At 39.7% G+C, this 21,820-nt stretch overlaps 1 protein-coding gene across 3 annotated transcripts in view; it reads left to right on the top strand.

Moving 5' to 3' along the window:
* The window catches only part of LOC125237450 (catenin delta-2), an 84,454-nt gene that overhangs the window by 50,460 nt on the left and 12,174 nt on the right, over window positions 1-21,820 (top strand). For all 3 annotated transcript variants that reach the window (XM_048144529.1, XM_048144530.1, XM_048144531.1), the window contains exons 3-7: window positions 9,598-9,718; window positions 19,356-19,481; window positions 20,075-20,227; window positions 20,991-21,079; window positions 21,390-21,531. In XM_048144529.1, coding sequence (XP_048000486.1) covers window positions 9,598-9,718; window positions 19,356-19,481; window positions 20,075-20,227; window positions 20,991-21,079; window positions 21,390-21,531 — 631 coding nt within the window. The remainder of the gene's footprint in view (window positions 1-9,597; window positions 9,719-19,355; window positions 19,482-20,074; window positions 20,228-20,990; window positions 21,080-21,389; window positions 21,532-21,820) is intronic.

Genomic DNA, 21,820 nt, shown 5'->3' on the forward strand with positions numbered 1-21,820 from the left:
GCGCTTTCCCTACTACCTTGTAGGTTTTCATATACGGTTACTAACTACAGTAACTACCTACTTATTAAACGATGACTACAGTCGATTCACGCGGTCCAATCAAATTGGATCGCTGTTTCCGTTTGGATGGCCCTTAGGAAGTCGGAAGTATCTCGGCAATATTACCCGCCAATCTCATATTCTTTGAACCGATATTGTTTTGGAAATACAGCTAGAAGAACGCAAGTTTAATCGTGTGTGCTACAGACGAGATTTTATTGCAGACACCAAAGACCTGCCGACCGCCAGCATGTGTCGTTCTCGCACGCGACCTCATAAATCTGCCGCACTTCATGGAATCGCGCGCGCGAACCTCAACTCATATTAGACGGTCAGAGAATAGCATTACTTTTATAGGAAGTCTGTGATCTGCTTTAACTGGCCAGCTGTTTATTTGCAAAGAGTCTATGTTGTAAGTGGTCTAAATTTATCCACCACACGCGATGTCCCCGTTTGACGGACAAGGGTCACTCGCTACGGAAGGTGACTGGCATTCAATCATAGCAATATGGCGTTCATTCACCGTCGCGGCATACCTTTATTGTGCAGTTTAATATTATTTCTATAATGCTTCTTATTAAGACGCTGACAATACCCAATGACCTTGACGCTAGCGTACACTGTCTATTCGCATGGGAGCGTGATACCACTAAAACAGGGCGGCTAGGTACGAAAAGTAATACGGAAAAATATTAAAATAAAATATAAAGATGCATTATTTGTGCAATATGTTTCGTTAGTGTTTTAGATATGTATATTTTTGTTATTGTAATTTTAATTAAAGGCAACTAAGTGAATAATTGAACGACATAGAACCGTTAAATGACGAACTCGAGACCAATCTTTGCAATTTTTTTCTATCGAGCCGATTTTGTTAAATCGTGTATCGAGTACGGCCATGTTCGTTGAAATATAATGAATAATAACATATAATTTACTTGCCTTATTAAAACTAATAGTTTGTCTTAAAAAAACTGCGCAAGTAACATCAATTTTGCGCAGTTGGGTGTTGTCAGCCCCTTAAATGAGTGTTTGGCGGAAGGGTCAAGCAAGCAAGATTAGGCACATGCCACGCAGTAAGCAGCGTGTGAATCGCTCGGCATAACGTTTAGGTACTCTATCAGTCGGCCGTCCAGGCTGTAGCTTATTAAGTAGTACCGAAATTTGTTGATTTTAATAGAGAGAATAGTACAACAATAAAATTAATTTGGTTGGTAATTTTAAATTACCCTGGACTCTATCTAAGGAGCTCGTTCAAAAATTTGTAATAACAATATCCTTATAGTTGTGTCTCCTTAGTATATAATGACGGGCTCCGACTTTCCTATGAATTCCTATTATACACTTTCAGAGCGGAAATCAGTTCCCATAATCGCCACTTACTGTCAATTGTTGATGCCTCGAACTACCGGTAGACATAAAATCATCGATTATTGATTGTTATTATTTTTAAATTGATAGCCAGTCATGTCAGCGGCCGCGCTAGGCTCGTTAAGAGTAATTTAACCATGCAATTACGTACATAATTGATATTAATTAAACGTGTGTTAATATCGGGACTACTTACGAATAAATTGCGAAAACGCTGTACCTTTACAGGAATTACAGGCTATTTTGCTTCAGTATTAAATTTGACAAAGGATATATTCTTAATTTGTGTAATGATAAACGTTGAGTCAAGTACCTAATTTCTATTTTCTAATTTCGTGTAATGAAGTCTGAAGAGTATAATCGCTACCTCCATAAAAGTCAAAATATAGACAGCATTGTAAAGAAATTTCGAGGAGCCTATTTACATATTTGAACATTGTATATGAGTCCATTGAGAAAATTATTAGACTTTTAAGTCGAAGTACATCATTACTCCTACCTAAAAGTGTAAGTGCGTTTCACATTATCCGATCCGATATCGGATGTAGGATAGATATCCCATACATTACAGGCGCCATCTTCGATTTTTTCTATTGAAATCTTTCCGACATCCAATAAAAAAAAAAAAAAATAAAATAAAAAAAATAAAATTCATTTATTTCAGATAAAAAAATCCATATTATCACACATTTTACATATAAACAAACATTTAAACATAAAAATTATTTAAAAATTATTATTTTTTTTTTTTTTTAAAAATTAAATAACAATTATACATTTCAACATTAAAAAATTAAATAACAATTATTACATTTAGAATAAATTAAATAAATCACATTAAATTAAATTAAATTTAAATTTACCATTGGGACTGATGTGCATGGAGGACCAGTGTCTCAAAAAGCCACTGTCCCACCTGTTCGCCACGACTGCCAGGAGGCTGTGGCGACTGCCGCGCACTCTGCTAAGCATCGCAGCACAGCGCTTGCGAAGCGAGGCATGGAAACCGTCCACGCCCGCATCCGCAAACATCCCGGACGCGCTACAGTATCGCGGCAGCCGCAACAGAACCCTGAACGCATCGTTATATTGGACTCGCAGAGCGTTCAGCGATCGCTGGGTGTACTTAGTCCAGAGGCTACACGTGACAGCGATGTACAGTACGCTCTAAATAAGGTGATCTTCACTTGGGCTGTACATCTGCTGAACCTGCGCGCTATCATATTAGCTCTTATCGCTAAGGCTCTGCGTTCCCTCTCAATATCTGAGTCATCGCATAAATCTTCGGTAACAACATGACCAAGGTATTTAAATGATCTTACTCTATTTAGTTCAAGGCCATTAAGAAATATGGGAGGGACATATGATGGGCTTTTGGTTCCTGCTTTAAAGACCATGAATTCACTTTTGAGTGCATTATATTTTAAATTATGGTCGTGGGCATACGATTCACAAATTTTAATTAAGATATCTAACCCCCCCACCGATGGGCTCAACAACACCATGTCATCGGCGTAACTTATATTGTTAAAACAGACTCTGTCGACATGGCATCCGACATGCGTGCTGCTGAGCCGATCGATCAGGTCGTCAACATACAGGTTAAATAATTTAGGAGAGGTTATCCCCCCCTGCCTCACGCCACATTGCAATCCGTACTCGTCAGAGAGCACGTTACCCCACCGAACACTATTTCTCTGGCCACCATACCAATACCTAAATATACGCGTCAGTTCCTTGGGAAATTTGACCCTGTCAAGCTTATTCCAAAGTAGGTCGTAGTTGACAAGGTCAAAAGCTTTGGAAAGATCCAAAAAACACGCATATATAGGCGTTTTTCTACTTGTATAATACTCAACAGCCAGCTTTAGGCAAGTGATTGCGCTCTCTGTGGATAACCCGGCTCGAAATCCGAACTGAGCATCATGTATCTGCAAACACTTGTCCAGTTGTACACTTAGCAGGCTATCAAGTACTCTAGCTATTATGGTTGCCAGAGAAATAGGCCTGTAGTTAGTTTTATCAGAAATATCCCCAGTTTTATTTTTGATTATGGGAACTACTAACGTTTTTATCATACTCTCGGGCAAATACGAATGACTTATACATAGATTAAATAACATTGATAAACATCTAGGCAAGTGAGGACCAGCAAACTGCAAATGCTCGACGCTCAAGTAATCATGGCCGGGGGACTTTCCGGCTTTCATTTCCTTTAAAACTTCAGCGATGTCTTTCGCACTAAAGTGAACTTGAAGGTCATATTCAGTTACAGTTACATCGTCGTGCACTTGCAGCGCCATGCCCCCACCGGAGGGAGACTTTATGCAGAAATGGTCCTTGAACATATTTGCAATATCTTTTGAGTTCGAAATGCCATCTACACTAACAGAGAGGCCCGGCCTTGTCTCCATTCTTTTTGTTAGTTTCCAAAAGCCGCGGAAATCGTTCCCACTGTGATGTGCAGCAAGTAAGTCCATCTTAATCTGTTCCTGGTGATTTTGAACCCACCTAAGCTTGGACTTAAATATTTTTCGACTTGTGCGCATTGCGTCAAAAATATGTCCCGCATTAGGCTTACCACATAGAACCCAGTTCTGGAAGCAAAGCCTAGCCTCCCTGTGCGCCTGACCAACGTGCTTATTCCACCCTATAACCCTACTCCTCCGGGAGCCACAAGCGACTTCCCTACTGTGTACAGACGCTTTGCTTAGTGCATTAGTTATTTCATGATACAGGTCATCCAGGATCACAACATGATTAGAGTTGGTACAGGCGTGGTCGCTACAAGCTTCAAGACTAGCAGGAAAATCGATTAGTTTCAGTAATTCATTACATTTATTCGTATACCTATCGATTTCCGTAGGTGTACGCTCGCCCCATACTATCTGTTTACTCTCTGGTTTCAAGTTATAATCACAAACCTTAGATTTTACTACACCTATATTACACTTAATTACTAATGGGTAGTGGTCAGAACAAAACACACCATAGCTAACGCAAACATCGAGTATAGTTTTCCACCCAGCTTTAGTAGTCACACAGTGATCCAGCCACCGCTTACACCCATGCGCATCACTTAGGTACGTAAACGTGTCAGATCCGATACCTAATTTATCTAGGTCCGCACATGTCCAGTTTTGATCCTGACAAAAATTTTGTAATTCATTCGAAAACAACTCGCCCGGGTGTGCGTTAAAGTCCCCTAATACAAATACAGTTTCAATAGCACTTTCTTTAACGATTGCATTTATAGTACTTAGGCATTGCACAAACTCAGGTAGGTTGTCCACACTATTATTTGGCATATATACACTAAATACTAAAATTTCCTTATCGCTAGACTTTAACCTGATTGCACTAATTCGCGGATTATCACATTGTATAACAGATGTAATAGGGAAATGTTTTTTACGCCACAGTAGTGCAGTCCCGCCGTAGGGCCTGCCGCGTAACATACCTGAGGAGGTGTCTACTGCCGAAGTTCCGGTATACGCAAACTCGTCACTTAATGTGTTGAGAAATGACAGTTCGCAGTTCAGTAACCACGTCTCCTGTAGTGCTATTATGTCTGTAAACGTGCAAAGCTTTCTAACGTCCTCAATTGACCGTTTTATGCTTCGACAGTTGAAAGAACATAAACTAAAACAATATCCGATCGGATAATGTGAAAACGGACTTAGGCCTAAAGTACAACTATTACAATCGCGTTGATGTAAACCAGTCCTCAGCCACACTAACACGATAAAAGCAGAAGCGTTTGTTTGCTCCAAACAATCTGTCCGATCATAACTCACATTTGCATACAGTTTGCGGCCTAGAGTAAACCCGGGGGATGTGCTACGTATGTACGCTTGCATGAGCTGCATGTATAGGTAACGTACGCCCGCGGGTTTGTATCTGTTAAACAATTAAGAGGATTCATCCGTACATTACTTAAGGAGGAATATAGAGGTGGTCGATGGGCTTTGTGAAACATGATATGAAACAGAGCTCAACGAGGGTGCGGTGTGCTGATGACGGGAGGACTTACGGAACTAACTTGTTCCGTCTATTGTCCTTTGAGTCGTCGGCAACCCGAACCCTCCTTGGAACTTTTACACTCCTTTTTGCTGTGTACTTAACACAGCAAAAGGGAGTGTACAAGTTTCTAATGGGGTGGCAACGCGCATGTGACACTGTTTGAGTTGCAGGCGTCCATAGGTTACGGTGACCGCTTTACATCAGGCGGACCGTATACTTGTTTGCCACCGACGTAGTATAAAAAAAAAAGCAAGTTAATAATGAGATGACGGGTGATAGGGATGTGTGGAAGAGGAAGACATGCTGCGCCGACCCCAAGTGACTGGGATAAGGGCAAGAGAATGATGATGATCATAAGATTACTGAAATAGGTCATAAAGTAATTTACATTTGAAATAAGTTTTTAGTGGGGACGTTTATCGACAAAAAGAGGCCAAACCTTTTTTTTCTTGACCAAAGCATGAAACTTGGCACAGTTGTTCCTTATATCAAAATAAGCTGATTAAGATCGGGAGCCTTCGGGAGCCTCCCCCCTGGGGCTCGGGAGGGGGGGTCAAAGTACCGCTTCACCCGGCTTGCTTTGAAAAATTCTAACATACCCCGTTTAGTTCATAGGTCATGTTTGGTATCGTTTTCGAGTAAATCAATAACGTAGAATTCATTTTTGGTACTAAAATTATAATTTAATGGTAAATAAAATAAAAAAAAATGAAAAGTTTGAAATTTTCATCTATGATTTACAAATTCAAGTCATCATAAATGTCAAACTGTTTGGTTTTTCTACAAATAAAAAATATGATATGAAAGCCTATTTAATATAGATTATGAATAATATAACTTTTACCCACCTTTATTAACGTTAAGTTTCATAAAAAAAACCTTTAAGCCGCGCGGCGTCGGGACGCCGCGAGCGTAATTTTAAAATGCCTTTATTTTAAAAAACTCTATTAGAACCCGTTTAGCTATTAGGTCATGTTTAGTATCGTTTTCGAGTAAATAAATAACGTAGAATTTAGTTTTGGTACTAAAATGACCATTTAATGTTAAATTAAATAAATAAAAAAATAAATAAATTCTGTGAGTTGAAAATTCAAGTCACCATAAATGTCAAACGGTTTGCTTTTTCTATAAATATAAAAATATGATATTAAAGCCTATTCACAAAGGATAGTACGCGTTCACCTACGCGAGCTTAGACTGTGTGCGGGGAACGCGCCTCTTTCATATATTTGATCGCCAGTGTCAGAGGTGTGTTAATGCATAAATAGAAAAAGATTCATTATTATTGACTCCGGTGTCGACAACGGCAACACTCGGGTCGGACCACACGATCTAAAGACCGACTGTACCTGTTATTTATTCATTGTAGTGAATCCTGTAAGAAATCTATATAATAGTACAGTAGTAGTTTTATACAGTCGTGATATAATACAAAACTTTTCAGTCGAGTACCATGTGTAGTACGAGAGTGAAAAGCTTAATTATATCACTATTGTATACAATACTTTTTCTACGAGTCATCATCTTCATCATCAATGGACGGAAATATCACCATTCATGCAAGTTAAAAATTAATGTCAATAGAGTCGTTCACCGTTGTATCAACATCGAATTACCTAGCAACCAATTGTTTCTAATAACCGTCTCTGATTGGCCGATAACGCGACAGATAAAAAAAATGTGTTTCAGATGCAGGAAAATTTGCCAGGTATCGCAAACTAGTATAGAAATTGTATGAAGTTATATTTTTGAAATTATTATACTTAACTAAAGTCAATTATAATGAGCTTATTATAATTGAGTCGGAACTGCCATAGAGTATCCAACACTGAAAAGTTAGCACTTATAGTTTAGTCCGTGGTGTCCTAATTGACAGATTACTCATACTCATACTCATACTATACATTCCCTTCACAGAGACATAGCTGGGTACATATGGAACTGCATAAAGAAGGCTCTACCCTCTTTATGCAGTTTCATCGGTTTTTGCAACCTGATTTACATTTACATCTTGTAACTTCTAAGCATATACTGGCCACTTCAGTGTTGCCTGACTGGGATGGAAGGAAGAAGGAGACGAATGGGTACCACACTACCCATTCGTCTCCTTCTTCCTTCCATCCCCAAGAAGACGGACTTGGCAAATTTTGGTGTGGCACCAGCGCCTGACTCCAAACAAGAACGCCCTGAGTCCCATTTCTCAAAACTGAAAGTTACAAGTTACAAGCGGAAGTCTCTTTGCAACTTGTCATATTAGACATTGACAACCAGTTGAAAATTGTAACTTGTAGCTTCGAGAAATGGGCCCCTGGTACACTGTGCGCAGTATATACTGATGCAAGGCAGCCTCTGAAGGAGGTATGTTCTCCAATTATCGATCTTTTCTGGTACCTAAAGAGGTAGGTACTTCGACCACTCATTCACCGTTACGCAACGACTTGGTCTGAAACAATATGTGCAAGATCGACACTTGGAGAACATACCTCCTTCCGAGGCTGCCTTACTTCATCATATATTGCCATTTGTCTAAGACTGGGGCTAAAGACATGCCAACCACACCCTTGCTGCCGACGCATTAGGACACCATGGACTCCACTGCCAGTCTAGTGCTGGCCGAATTTTGTGACACGCTGCACTTAACGATTTAATCCGCAAGGCTCTCGGCACAGCGAACATACCGACAACCCTCGAACCTGTCGGCTTGTCAGCAGCAGACGGAAAGCGGCCTGATGGTTGCTCGCTTTTGCCTTGGTTTCTGGGACGACCCTTGGCGTGGGGCGTGACCTGTGTGGATACCTTGGCTCCGTCCAACGTCTAACGTTCGGCCCAGAAACCAGGGACTGCTGCTGCAAAACGCCCAGTTTAAACGCGCAAATATGCATTTTTAAAAAACAACTACATTATTTGCGGCAATTGCATTTGAAACATTTGGACCATGGTCATCAGACACCAAGCAGTTCGCGAAGGAAGTTTCCACCAAACTTGTCTGGGTGTTTGGTGACATACGCATAGGCTTTTACATCATATTTTTTATTTAAATAAAAAGCAAACAGTTGACATTTTTGTTGACTTGAATTTGCAAATCATAGATGAATATTTTTTTTATTTATTTACCATTATATTATAATTATAGTACCAAAAATAATTTTTTTGTTATTAATTTACTCGAAAACTATATCAAACATGACCTAATAGCTAAACCGGGTCTAATAGAGTTTTTAAAATAGAGGTATTTTAAAATTATGCTCGCGGCGTCCCGACGCCGCGCGTCTTAAAGTAACTTTTTTGTGGAACTTAACGTTTGTGAAGGTGGATAAAAGTTATATTTTTTATAATCTATATTAAATATGCTTTCATATCATATTTTTTATTTATAGAAAAAGCAAACAGTTTGTCATTTATGATGACTTGAATTTGTAAATCATGGATGAAAATTTCAAATTTTAATTTTTTTTAAATTTTACTTACCATTAAATTATAATTTTAGTACCAAAAATGAATTCTACGTTATTGATTTACTCGAAAACGATATCAAACATGACCTAATAGCTAAACGGGGTCTAATAGAGTTTCTAAAATAAAGGCATTTTAAAATTACGCTCGCGGCGTCCCGACGCCGCGCGTCTTAAAGTAATTTTTTTGTGAAACTTAACGTTAGTAAAGGTGGATAAAAGTTATATTTTTTATAATCTATATTAAATAGGCTATCATGTCATATTTTTTATTTATAGAAAAAGCAAACAGTTTGTCATTTATGATGACCTGAATTTGTAAATCATGGATGAAAATTTCAATTTTTTTTATTTTTTTTATTTTATTTACCATTAAATTATAATTTTAGTACTAAAAACGAATTCTACGTTATTGATTTACTCGAAAACGATACCAAACATGACCTATTAACTAAACGGGGTAAGTTAGAATTTTTCAAACCAAGCCGGGTGAAGCGGTACTTTGACCCCCCCTCCCGGGCCCCAGGGGGGAGGCTACCGAAGGCTCCCGATCTTAATCGGCTTATTTTGATATAAGGAACAACTGTGCCAAGTTTCATGCTTTGGTCAAAAAATTTAAGGTTTTGCAATAAACTCCCCAGCTATTTGAATCTATTTTACGTGAAGGATTTAAAACGGGGGCGATACTAACTAAATGTTGTACTTGTTACAGGAACGGGCCGGTGGAGGGCGCGTACGGTCCGCAGCACAGCCCCGTGTCGCGCTCGGACGCGTCCACGGAGGACGCGGAGCTGTCCGCCGCGCTTGCGCACCAGCACCACCTCGCCATGCAGGTTAGTTCATCTAAGGGACTATCTATACTCAGGCGACGCACGTCGTAAGACGCGGAACGGACGCCAGCGCCGCGCCGTTCGAGTGTAATTTAAAAAACGTCTCCTTTTGTATAGGTCCTTCCTCCGTAAGACGCGGCCCAAGCAACGCAATTTCTTTGCCCGGTTTGTATGTAGGTATGTATGTATTCTTTAGCTAGAATCATGGTACAGCTATTACAGACTGCCCGGTTTGTAATGCTGTATCATAGGTGTTTAAAGTGAAAATCGCGTACACAGACAGGATAAACGATCCAGTGAAAGATGTATGATGATGAGGTTGACCAACTCTTATGTTACGAGGGGAACCATTGTTCACTTGAGCATCACTCTTGCTCTGTGTGAAATAATATTTCTAGGATATCGTTACTAAAAAGTTGGTATCTAGACAGCATTTTCTAAATTTAGGCCTATATGCGGCATTTTATAGGATAAGATAACCTAAATCGATGAACTCAGCGGGCCTATACCACAGTAAATAGCGCCGTAGGCAGTATACTTCAGCCATAAAAAACAAATAAAACAGTAACGGCGCAAGGGCGGTTTCACTTGGCGGAATGACGTTGACATCTTACGTGATTGGATTGCATCTGCAGTCTCGGAACGTTGGGTTACATAAAACTGATTAATTAGCTTTGTAAATTGTAAATAAAGAAAGGGGAAGATAAGAAGACATTGGATGGCATATTTCAATGGAGATAGTGTGTTTCATAAGTGGACCGTGCTTAAATAAAATAGCCGCCAAAAAAGAGTCCTAACCTATCCTAGGCAATCTACCGGATCTCATATCGAGTACCTATTAACCAGACAATGTCCCTTGTAAGCACGCCCTCGCAAAACCTTTACCTTTACAAGCTGTTTTCGATATCTTGCAATCAGATTTTGGAATAATATTCCTCCACCTATTGATCTACACTCTAATTTAAATGAAATTAACCTACGAGAGTGCAAAAATGCAGTCACTGCAGTGACCATTTTCCAGACAAGTATTTGTTTGCCATCGACATCATCATCATCCTCGCGTTATCACGGCATTTGATACGGCTCATAGGTGCATGGGGTTCGCTTTGACAACTAATCCTAAGATTTGGCGTAGGCACTATTTTTACTAAAGCGACTGCCATCTGACCCTCCAACCCGAAGGGTTAGGCCTTATTGGGATTACTTCGGTTTCCTCAGGATGTTTCGACTAGGGTTTGCAAAAACCGGTTAACTTTAAAAACCGGTTAATAACCGAACCTATATCTTCAAAACCGGTTAACCGGTTTTTAACCGGTTTTGCGGATTTTTAGTAAATTACCGTACTACGCAATAATATTACCATTACCTTCAAGAATTCTGTTGTTTATGATATCGTAGCAGGTATTACTTGCACGATGAAGATCATTTTTATCCAGTTTTTGGAAATTTTGTAAAATGCAGAAGTTGCCATAAAGGACTTGAGTCCCCATAGCGTATATGGCGCTTAAAACTGTCGTGACTTTACTGTGATAATCACGTTATGAACTAAATATTTGTCAGTTGTGCGTTTTCTAAGCATGTCGCGGAGATCTACAGCTCCCAGAGACACTAGTAGTACAAGGAATTAACGTAAGAAAACCAAGATTTACATTTTCCCTTTATTTTAAAAATATAATTTGAAATATGCAGTAGAGTCCGGGTATAACGACGCCCAAGGGACCGCTGATATTACGTCGTACTAACTGGACGTCGTACAAAACTAATTTCATTTCGGTTTAAAGATATGTCATTTTTTAGTATGCGTGCTTGCTCATCACCGGCAAATTACTGTCGTATGTCGTAATAATAAATAGTCCCATTCCTTGAACCTCGATTTACGTAATTAATATGACAATCGATTTTTTTATTAAGTAAAACTAGTTTATACGCAATCGAAAAATAAAAAGTTGGTTCTATCACAGAATATAGAATAGTACAAGTACAGAAGGCCCACTGCTTTGATGTTCACGACATGCCGCCTTTTTAAATGCCTACAAAATTCTAACAAAGAAACGAGCCGCACGTGCGCGGCGTCCGGCGATAGGGTTGCCTATCGAGGCTATGGATTAAAACTAATTAATACTCAAATAAAATGTTATACTATTATATTCAATTTTTGGGTACTTTCTAGGTATATATATAGTATTTATATATCTGTGGGTCTAGTGTGGTGTCCGAGGTGGGACTTGTGATCTTTTTCACCGAGTCAATTTGAGTTATACCCTTTTTCACTAGACCCACAGATATTTTTGTTTAAGTTCTAACATGACAAGCCTTATTGAATCTTTTCGGGGGACTTAATCAATAGTAGATCTGTTTAAAAATGTCCTATAACGGTATTTATTTTATTCATGTATCTATTTAACTAAGCATTATTAGCCATTCCACATGCGGACAACGCATATGAACCATAAAAAAACTCGCGACGTAAAGTACCATTAGAAAGTGCGAACGTGCGTTTCGTGAGAACGCGCGCCACCCCTGATTAGGCCGCGAACTCGCGGCCGCCTGCACGTACATGTAGCGCGGTGATAGAATCGCGGAGTGAGCCGCCCCTGGTTCTATTTAGCTCATAAGATTAGACCCGAGGCGAACCAATTGTTAAAATTATTAAAACCAATGCTCCAAAAAGTCACATTGTAGGCAAGACAGGGGACCGTGCTTGGGGCAGAAATAGCTTTGTTTTCTCAATTTACTAGTAAAACGTTGTCGCTCGTCGTTGTAACCGGACTTGACGAACGGATATTGCGTAAAATTACGTCGTAAAAAGCGGTTGGTCGTTAAAACCGGAGTCGTAATAAACGGATGTACATTCATAATATCACATATGAAAACCAAACAAATACCTGTGCTTCCGTTATTCGGTTATTGTAAGCGGTTGGACGTTAGGTATATGCGGAGTAGTAATACTAACCGGACTCTACTGTATAAAATGTATATTTGAGTGGACTCGGGACTATTGTTTAATCTTCACGTTTAATTAGATTATAAAATCATGATTATACTATGACTTCTTTAAGAAATTCAGTGCAGGTGCGTAATGTTGTCAATGAAAAGTAATAAATAAATCTTTATTGTTACAAAACATTGAAGAATTACGTACTTTTGACCCTTTTTTATGCCTAATTTGGTCATTTTGGGAAATAAATATATTCGGTTATTAACCGGTTAGAGACTTTGAAAACCGGTTTTTAACCGAGGCCAAAAAGTCTCGGTTAACCGGTTTTTCGGTTAACCGGTTAACCGGTTTGCATACCCTAGTTTCGACCATCCATCCATATGTTTGCCATAGACATGATGGTCTAAATATTACCTTAACACACTGTCTAAGATATCTGCGCCTGAATGGCCCGCTGTGCTGTCTAACAGAAGCGCCCGTAATCCCGCAGCCAACAATATCGCCCGTTCGGTCAGACGCTTCAGTGCGGACGGCTTTAGAATTCGGCCGAAGCGTTTATAGAAACCGATTCACATTTACTGTAGTCTAGTTTTAGGTATGTAGGTATTCTTCACCTATTATCCAAGTTTACCTTAGAGTATGGCTATTGAATGTAAGCCTTTTTAGGGTTCCGTAGTCAACTAGGAACCCTTATAGTTTCGCCATGTCTGTCTGTCCGTCCGTCCGTCCGTCCGTCCGTCCGTCCGTCCGTCCGTCCGTCCGTCCGCGGATAATCTCAGTAACCGTTAGCACTAGAAAGCTGAAATTTGGTACCAATATGTATATGAATCACGCCGACAAAGTGCAAAAATAAAAAATGGAAAAAAATGTTTTATTAGGGTACCTCCCCATACATGTAAAGTGGGGGCTGAATTTTTTTTTTCATTCCAACCCTAACGTGTGATATATTGTTGGATAGGTATTTAAAAATGAATAAGGGTTTGCTAAGATCGTTTTTTGATAATATTTATATTTTCGGAAATAATCGCTCCTAAAGGAAAAAAAAGTGCGTCCCCTTACATCTTAGATGTCAGGGGCCCATTTCTCGAAAGATATTACTCTAATAATATTAGTGTGTTGTCATGGCAACCCATACGATTTGACAGTTTATGGACTAATAATATTAGTCTAATAAATATCGTTCGAGAAATGGGCCCCTAATAGGGCTTATTAGGTTACAAATTTGATAGAGAAAATGTATAAAGGGTCCATATGGAGTGAACACTTCCACTGTCCTTGAGTAAGATCTAAAGGTGGTTCAGTTAGCAGAGCATGGGCTAATGATCCAGTTTCGGGAGTTAATATATTGCCCAATGCACAGATTTTTTTTAAACTAAAGAATGCATTAATCTTGGTTTGCCTTTTATTGTTGACTTGATGTCTTACGGTTCACGGAAAATGTACTGGTTATGGGACAAGCCAAGAACCGTTTCCCCTATAACCAGTCTATACCCTGACTGACTTCTAGTAACTACTACTTACTAACGGTCCAAGCTCAGAAAATTGCGAGACTGACCTAGGCGCTAATTTTACACGTTCCGCTTGCCAAAGTATAACTTAATGAATTAAGCTCCATTTTTCCTTGACTTTACGCTAACTAGCTCTTTCCTTTAGTGCTTTTTAAGTAATTAGAAAAACGACACCTGAAACTGACGCCTTCCTTTTATTTCACAGAAATAAAATTGGTGTTTTAAAATTACTAGCTTCTGTGTACTAGGGCATTTCCAGAATTTGGGACCCCCCAATTAACGAAAGTTGTTAACAAAATAAAAAACCGGCCAAGTGCGAGTCGGGCTCGCGCACAAAGGGTTCCGTAGCAGCAAATATAATAAACTTATTATGTCAATTTATACACCTGCCAAAATTACAGTTAAATCAACCTATCTCAAAAACTATAAGAGATACTTTGATCAAACCAAAAATCGTTGAAAGAGTTAATTAGCATGCATCACCTCTATTTTTTTTAGAATTTTATACCCCGTAGTTATAAAAATAGAGGGGGGGGGACATACTTTTTACGACTTTGAGAGCTGATATCTCAAAAACCGTTCACTTTAAGAAAAATGTTTTTTAGAAAACTTTATATCATTTTAAAAGACCTTTCCATTGATACCCCACACGGGTATGTACATCGAAAAAAAAATTTTCATCCCTCAGTTACATGTATGGGGGGCCCCACCCCCAATTCTTTTTTTTACTATTTAGTGTCATAATTTTGTAGCGGTTCATACAACACATATTCCCATCAAATTTCATCACTGTAGTACTTATAGTTTCCGAGTAAATCGGCTGTGACAGACGGACAGACGGACAGACGGACAGACGGACAGACGGACATGACGAAACTATAAGGGTTCCGTTTTTGCCATTTTGGCTACGGAACCCTAAAAATTGACTCACTGTCAGTTTTGTGACGATAATTAAACATGAAATTTTAATAAAAATATGGTTTTTGTGTGAATACAAACTTTAAGGGATAATCTACATTCAGAATGTGAAAAAAGTAATTTTTTAGACAGGTTTTTGTTCTTAATTGTCGTCACAAAACTGACAGCGAGTTAATTTTTGTTAACAACTTTTGCTAATTGGGGGGACCTGAAAATGCTCACTAGTCTTTAAGTAAAAAGTTGTTAATAATTAATAAATTCTTTATTCAAATACATATAACACAACTAACAGTTACATTACAGGTAGATAGGTATCAACAACAGTCCGATTTGCATAAACAGTAAAACTAATTAGTTGTAAGTTATAGGTACACTAGCTTTTGCCCGCGGCTTCGCTCGCGTTAGAAAGAGACAAAAAGTAGCCTATGTCACTCTCCATCCCGTCAACTATTTCCACCTAAAAAATCACGTCGATTCGTCGTTCCGTTGCGCCGTGAAAGACGGACAAACAAACAGACACACACACTTTCCCATGTATAATATTAATATGGATAATGCGAAGAATGAGTCCATTTACTGTTCTACTAGTATAAGTGTGTAAAAGTAATGTGATCTCTTCAAAAACATCCGGTGTCTTATATTCGCGCTTAGTTGTAATCTGACACTGTGCGTATATCTTAACTTGTTTGACTTACCACTTCACTTGGGAATCGGTCGAATGTGCCTTTTCACCCTTTATGACCCGTTCGCGTTTATATTACTACGGAATTAGCATAAATATGTAGAGTAATAAGAGAATAATTTCTCCTGCAAATGGTTCATAATTTTGACACTCAACTGTGTACCCCATTGCAGTTTCAACATTAAATTGCCCTGGGATTTTACTGATCTGAATGAAACAAATAATACCCGTGTCGATTACTTTGGAAAACTTCATCTTAGTATCATCAAATTCATGAAGTTTTTCGACGACGTCTAAAGATAGTATAAAAACCGACGCCTAAAAACTACCGTGAACTTTATTCAAATGTGCGAATATTTTGACGGCTATCATTATTTCGCAATACATGTGCAATCACTCATAATAGTTACATCCTCCGTTCCTCCATTACAAGCTTTCTTTTCGCAAAACTGCAGTTTTGCAAAACTGCAGTTGGTTGCTGCAAAAATGTAGAAAACGTATGCCACTCATAAGCACTTAATGCTTTTTTGCGAAGCGACCGGCTTGATTACTCTCACGACTTTCCCTTCTAATGAGTGACATGAGTAGACTAAGTGTCATTCGAGTCAGTTTACATGCATATGTTATGCAATTGGGTTAGTATTACGTAAATTAGGTTTATTTACCGTGTTTGTGGTAATTTTAACGAGTTGATATAACTCTGGAGCGTGTGCGGAGTAAATTCGTTTTGCGTTATATTCGCAAATTTTAGTGTTTTCAACTTTGTAACTAATGCTGACTCTCGTCTATATGTTTTCCTCACTCAAACACAAAACATACGTTATTAAGAGTATTTCATTATGTAAAAAATAATCTACTTCATCCCTAGTATTGGTGTACTACTGGCTATAACATTATTATCAATCAATCAATCAATCAAAATATTCTTTATTCAAATAGGCTTACAATAAGCACTTTTAAATTGTCAACAGTGTACAATATTCATCTTATTCTAAATATCAGAGCAATTTATTGGTGCAATAAACAATATTGCTTTAAAACTACAACTACATTACTGTCGCATCCGAAAATATCTGAGCGTCTAGGATCCTTAGAAGCATCTGGACGCGTCTCTACATTTTCGAGGCGTTATGGTGTGAGTTCATATATATTTGAGCACATTCGGCGCTGCAATAGATAGATCTGATGGAGATTGTAATTTCAAATATGAATGCATTGTAATTTTCAGTTTACTGCATAACGGCAATAAAATCGGATATAATCAATAAATGTGTTGTATCGAGTAGAAATACAATGTTATCACGTGAAAGGTGAACTTATAGTGAACGACTCGTCTTCACTCAATAATGTAAGAGTTGATCCGTCTTTCATTGTGACCTGAATTAGGTATTTAGGTAGCGTCTGGAGTATCGTTAAGGGCTAATTAAAGAAAAGATTAACTGAAAAGATTAGCTTAACTAACTAGGTACCAGTATTGTGTTCTTGTCACAAGTCATAAGTATATTAGACGAGGGCAGACAGGAATAATTTATATGAATCTGTGCCTGTTCGTAAGTAGTCCCAACGTATTTATTAGTCAATACTTGAACGGGTTAAGAATTTCACCATCCCTTTTCCTTCCGTGGGTGTTGTAGAACTTGGCTGTGGGATTTGGGTTCAATTGTGGCCCGGGCGAGCGAGGTATGTGCCTGATGACAACCTGTTACTGCAGTGCCGTGTGGTGCCGGCATCAGAAAAGCCTTGCTCACGAGACCTGTGCACGCTGCCAACACAAAAAACCTGTTACTGCAGTGCCGTGTGGTGCCCGCATCAGAAAATAATAGTACCACCCCATCGCTCACCCGTACCCTTAGCGGAGTCCTTGCTTACGAGACCTGTGCACGCTTCCAACACAAAAAAAAAACCTGTTACTGCAATATGACAATACGGTTTCTTTCAACCTCTTAATTGGTTGCACAATTGCACATGAAACTACCCCTTTTGGGAGTGCAGACGTGAGTTTATACATATGTTATCATACTATTGGGTTGGTAAGAAAGTAATGAGCGATCGATTGAATTCCACATAAAATTTTTGAGAGAGTTCTAGAATCTTCTATGGTCGAAAGTATATAAAGGGCGAGTCGCACAGTTTCTCGTCAGTCATTCACTAGCTGTCGCCGAGCTAATATAAGGAAGAAAATGGACGAATTAAAAGTGCATGTAAGGCATTGCTTACTATATGAATTTCAGTCTGGCCATTCAGCCGCCGAAGCAGTGCGTAATATATGTCAGCGTGTTGCTCCTGAAGTTGTGTCTGAGGCCACGGCGAAACGATGGTTCCAGCGGTTTCGTAGTGGCGACTTTTCATTATCAGATCAACCTAAGTCTGGTCGACCGGTGAAGATTGATGTAGCCAAATTAAAAACCTTAATTGAAGGAGATCCGAGGCTAACGAGTCGTACTCTTGCTACCGAGTTAGGCTGCTCTCATGTCACCATAGAAACACATTTACACGAGTTGGGAAAAAACTACAAATACAGTGTTTGGATACCGCATGAACTTGATAGAGATCAACTAAACCGCCGTGCCGATATCTGCATACAACTTCTGTCTTTTCGCCTCACATTCAACTGGTTGGACCATCTTATCACTGGAGATGAAAAATGGGTCTTATATATAAATCACACACGCAAACGTCAGTGGCTAGCTCCAAACGAAAAAGGAATAGAGGCACCAAAAACAGAGCCTCACCCGAAAAAAGTTATGCTGTCCGTTTGGTGGGATATTCATGGTATTATTCACTGGGAACTCCTACCAAGTGGAATGACTGTTACCGCATTAGTATACTGTGATCAGCTTGAAAATTTAAACCAAAAAATCTGTCAGAATCGTCCACAGCATGCTAAAGTTTTTTTCTTACACGACAATGCTCGCCCACACATTGCAAAAGTGACTCGGCTAAAGCTATTGAAGCTAGGTTGGAAAGTGATACCTCATCCACCGTACTCTCCAGACTTGGCACCTACGGATTACGCATTGTTCAGATCGCTAAGCAATGCCTTGAATGAAAAAAAGTTCGATGATCAAGCCCATCTACGACAGTACATAGCTGAGTTTTTTGAATCTAAACCTAAGAACTTCTTCGCCGATGCTATTCATTCTTTACCAGAACGATGGAGACAAGTAGTAGATAACGAAGGCCGTTATATTTTTGATAAATGATTAAAATAATAAATTAAATAAAAATTACAATATTGGTTATGATTCGCTCATTACTTTCTTACCAACCCAATACATACTAACCAACATACCGGTCCACAAATGGGAAGAGCTTGCCGAAGATGACAAGTGGCGCAAATTGGTGTTTGATGGACGTACAATCCACGAAAATGTTTGGTTTGCGGCACTCGCAAGTAAGCGAGCCAAGCGTTATCAGCGCGATATCTCTTCGCCACGGGTACACTACACCTGCTAGAGTTGTGGTCGTGTTTGCCGCTCCCGTATTGGCTTACACAGCCACTAAAAACGATGTCGCCCCACCTGACAATGCTTGAATAGTCTGTAGACTTGAAGGCCGATCATGATATCATACTAATTGTACTATTATTTCCAGGCTGGCGATTACCAGGGCGTCGGCGCGGGCGTCGACCCCGACTACGGCCAGTACGTGTCCTCCCCTGGAGCTCATTACAACCACATGGGACACCTCACCATGGCGCCCTCACAGAAGTACCCACATGTAAGTTCCACTCCTACATCTTAGCTGTAGAGGAAGACCAAGAACATCATATCATGGTGCGGTAATATAAGGTGTTGGACCGGTATTGCAGACGCTACCACTCTGAGTAGAGTGGCTAAACACAGAGAAGAATTTCGTATGGTAATCGTCGACATCCGATAGGACTTAACTAGAAGTAGATCTCAGCTGTCACACTGGAATAAGCTTTTATGCAAAATGCTGGCCAGAATGTTGATATTCTCTGTACTTGTTGATGGAATGGATAGAAGATTATACATTACCTACTCCTCTATACCTCAGGGCGCGATAGACGATAAAATAGCAGGCCGTCCCTATCGCACTATTTGTAAGTGCGATAGGGACGGCCTGATATTTTATCGTCTATCGCGCGACGCTTCCCGTGCAGGAGTTTCAGTGCCTCAGCAGAGCAATATTGCTCCTCAGATAATTTTGAGCCGGCCGCTATTCACTTATTTTGCGCCCCCTCTTCTTTTTGTGCCAAATTGGAATGCTTGGCGGCAGGGGTTTAGAGATCCCTGCTCTAGACAATCTATACTTTAATATGTTATGCTCATGAAACATTACTTCCACAGGTAATGGATTCAGTGTCCGTATCCGGTGGCGGTACGTACGGCGCGACGGGCGGCCATTACGGAACGTACGGCCACTACGGAGCTACGGCATACCCCGCGCAACCGGCGTATATGGTCGAGCCACCGCCGAATGTCCCGCAATATATAGGCCAGGCGAGTGTGAACCTTAGTCCTTTAGATACAGGTTGTTTGGCACATGAACCGACAACATTTTTGGGCGCTTTGTGGTGTCATTTCCTTCATTTCCGTCCTTGGAACCTTGGTCCTAGGAGCCACGGATTTGGAGATATGTTTTTTTTTCTTATTCATACTAAATCTCAATAAAAAATAGGTTAAATTTAAATTCATTTTATGCTGTAATTTGTTTTGTAAGACTATAAAACAAATTAGGAATTTAACACACCACAAAAAAGTTATGGGGCTTCGAATATCACATTTTGGATGATTTAAGAAGAAAAATATAACAAAACGTATCTCCTGAACCATGGCTTTTAGGACCAAGGTTCAAGGACGAAATGGCAGGAAATGACACCACAAACCCCCTGAAAAAAATTTGTCGGTTCATATGCCAAACACCCTGTATATTATTATAGAATTTATACAGTACGTTTCACTAAGATTTACTCAATACATCCGTCACCGCATAACGTGTTCACAAAACATAGCCCTACTAAGCTAGTGTCTACTATCACAGCCCGGTCACAATTATGGAGTATGAAGACATGCTATACCCGGCACAACCGTGTATCTGTATATGGTTATGTTACCTGCGAATGTCCCGCTATACGTAGGCTAACCGAGTATTCATTAGAGTATTTTTACTATTTTTTTTCAGTCTCTACTGTTTAAGACTTGAGTAAGGCCATACAACGAACACTACTTACATGTGTTTTATTTAGTTCTTGTTTTTTTACAGGAATATGTGGAAGGCGGCGGCAGTGCGTCTCCCAGAAGCGCATCGCCCGGCGCTTTGCCTCCTCAACACAATTTACACTTACAACAAAGGTACGTAAAATCTTAGTTTGATTAACGCAAACCCATAAAACAAATTCTGCATTATTAGCATTTACTACCCTGTGTTACAATGCTGGTCACCCAAAATATCGTTGGGCGGATAGAGTGAAGGTTGATCTCCGCGAGCTCGGCGTCGGCGAAAGCTGGCGCGATACCGCTCAAGACCGAGCAAAATGGCGCTGGCGTGCTCTTGTGTTGGAGGCCAAAAGTTATTTTGGGTTATCGCGCCAGCCAAGTAAGTAAGTGTTACAATAACGTATCTATCTATTGTATACCTTAACTTTCAATATATCGTTTTCAGGTACGACTCAGCGTCGCTAGAACAAATCGGGCGCCATTACTGCGTGACGTCACCGCGCGGCGAGTACGCGGCCGACGCGTACGGCTACCAGCACTACCCCACCGCGTACGACCCGAACCCGCATCAGCCGCCGCAGTTCAAAGTGAGTCTCATGTCGTGTTAGAGTCGACTGTCTCATGTGTGTCACTGACATACAGTTACAAGCGCCGCTTAAGATTCAAAATCTTTAGTCACAATAAAATTGAAAGTAAGCCCATGCTACGCAACTCTGACCAACAAGTGAGCACCTAGCACCAACCCTGTGCATGAGTATTAGAGCCATCCTTACGTCATACTTGTTAGGGTTTAAATTTAGTATTATTTTAAATATGTTAAGACTTATTTTTCATTGTTCCCATACAACTTACAATCCACTGTAATACACATGAGCG

This window comes from Leguminivora glycinivorella, chromosome 21 (genome assembly GCF_023078275.1).
Source record: "Leguminivora glycinivorella isolate SPB_JAAS2020 chromosome 21, LegGlyc_1.1, whole genome shotgun sequence".
NCBI classification, from domain to species: domain Eukaryota; kingdom Metazoa; phylum Arthropoda; class Insecta; order Lepidoptera; family Tortricidae; genus Leguminivora; species Leguminivora glycinivorella.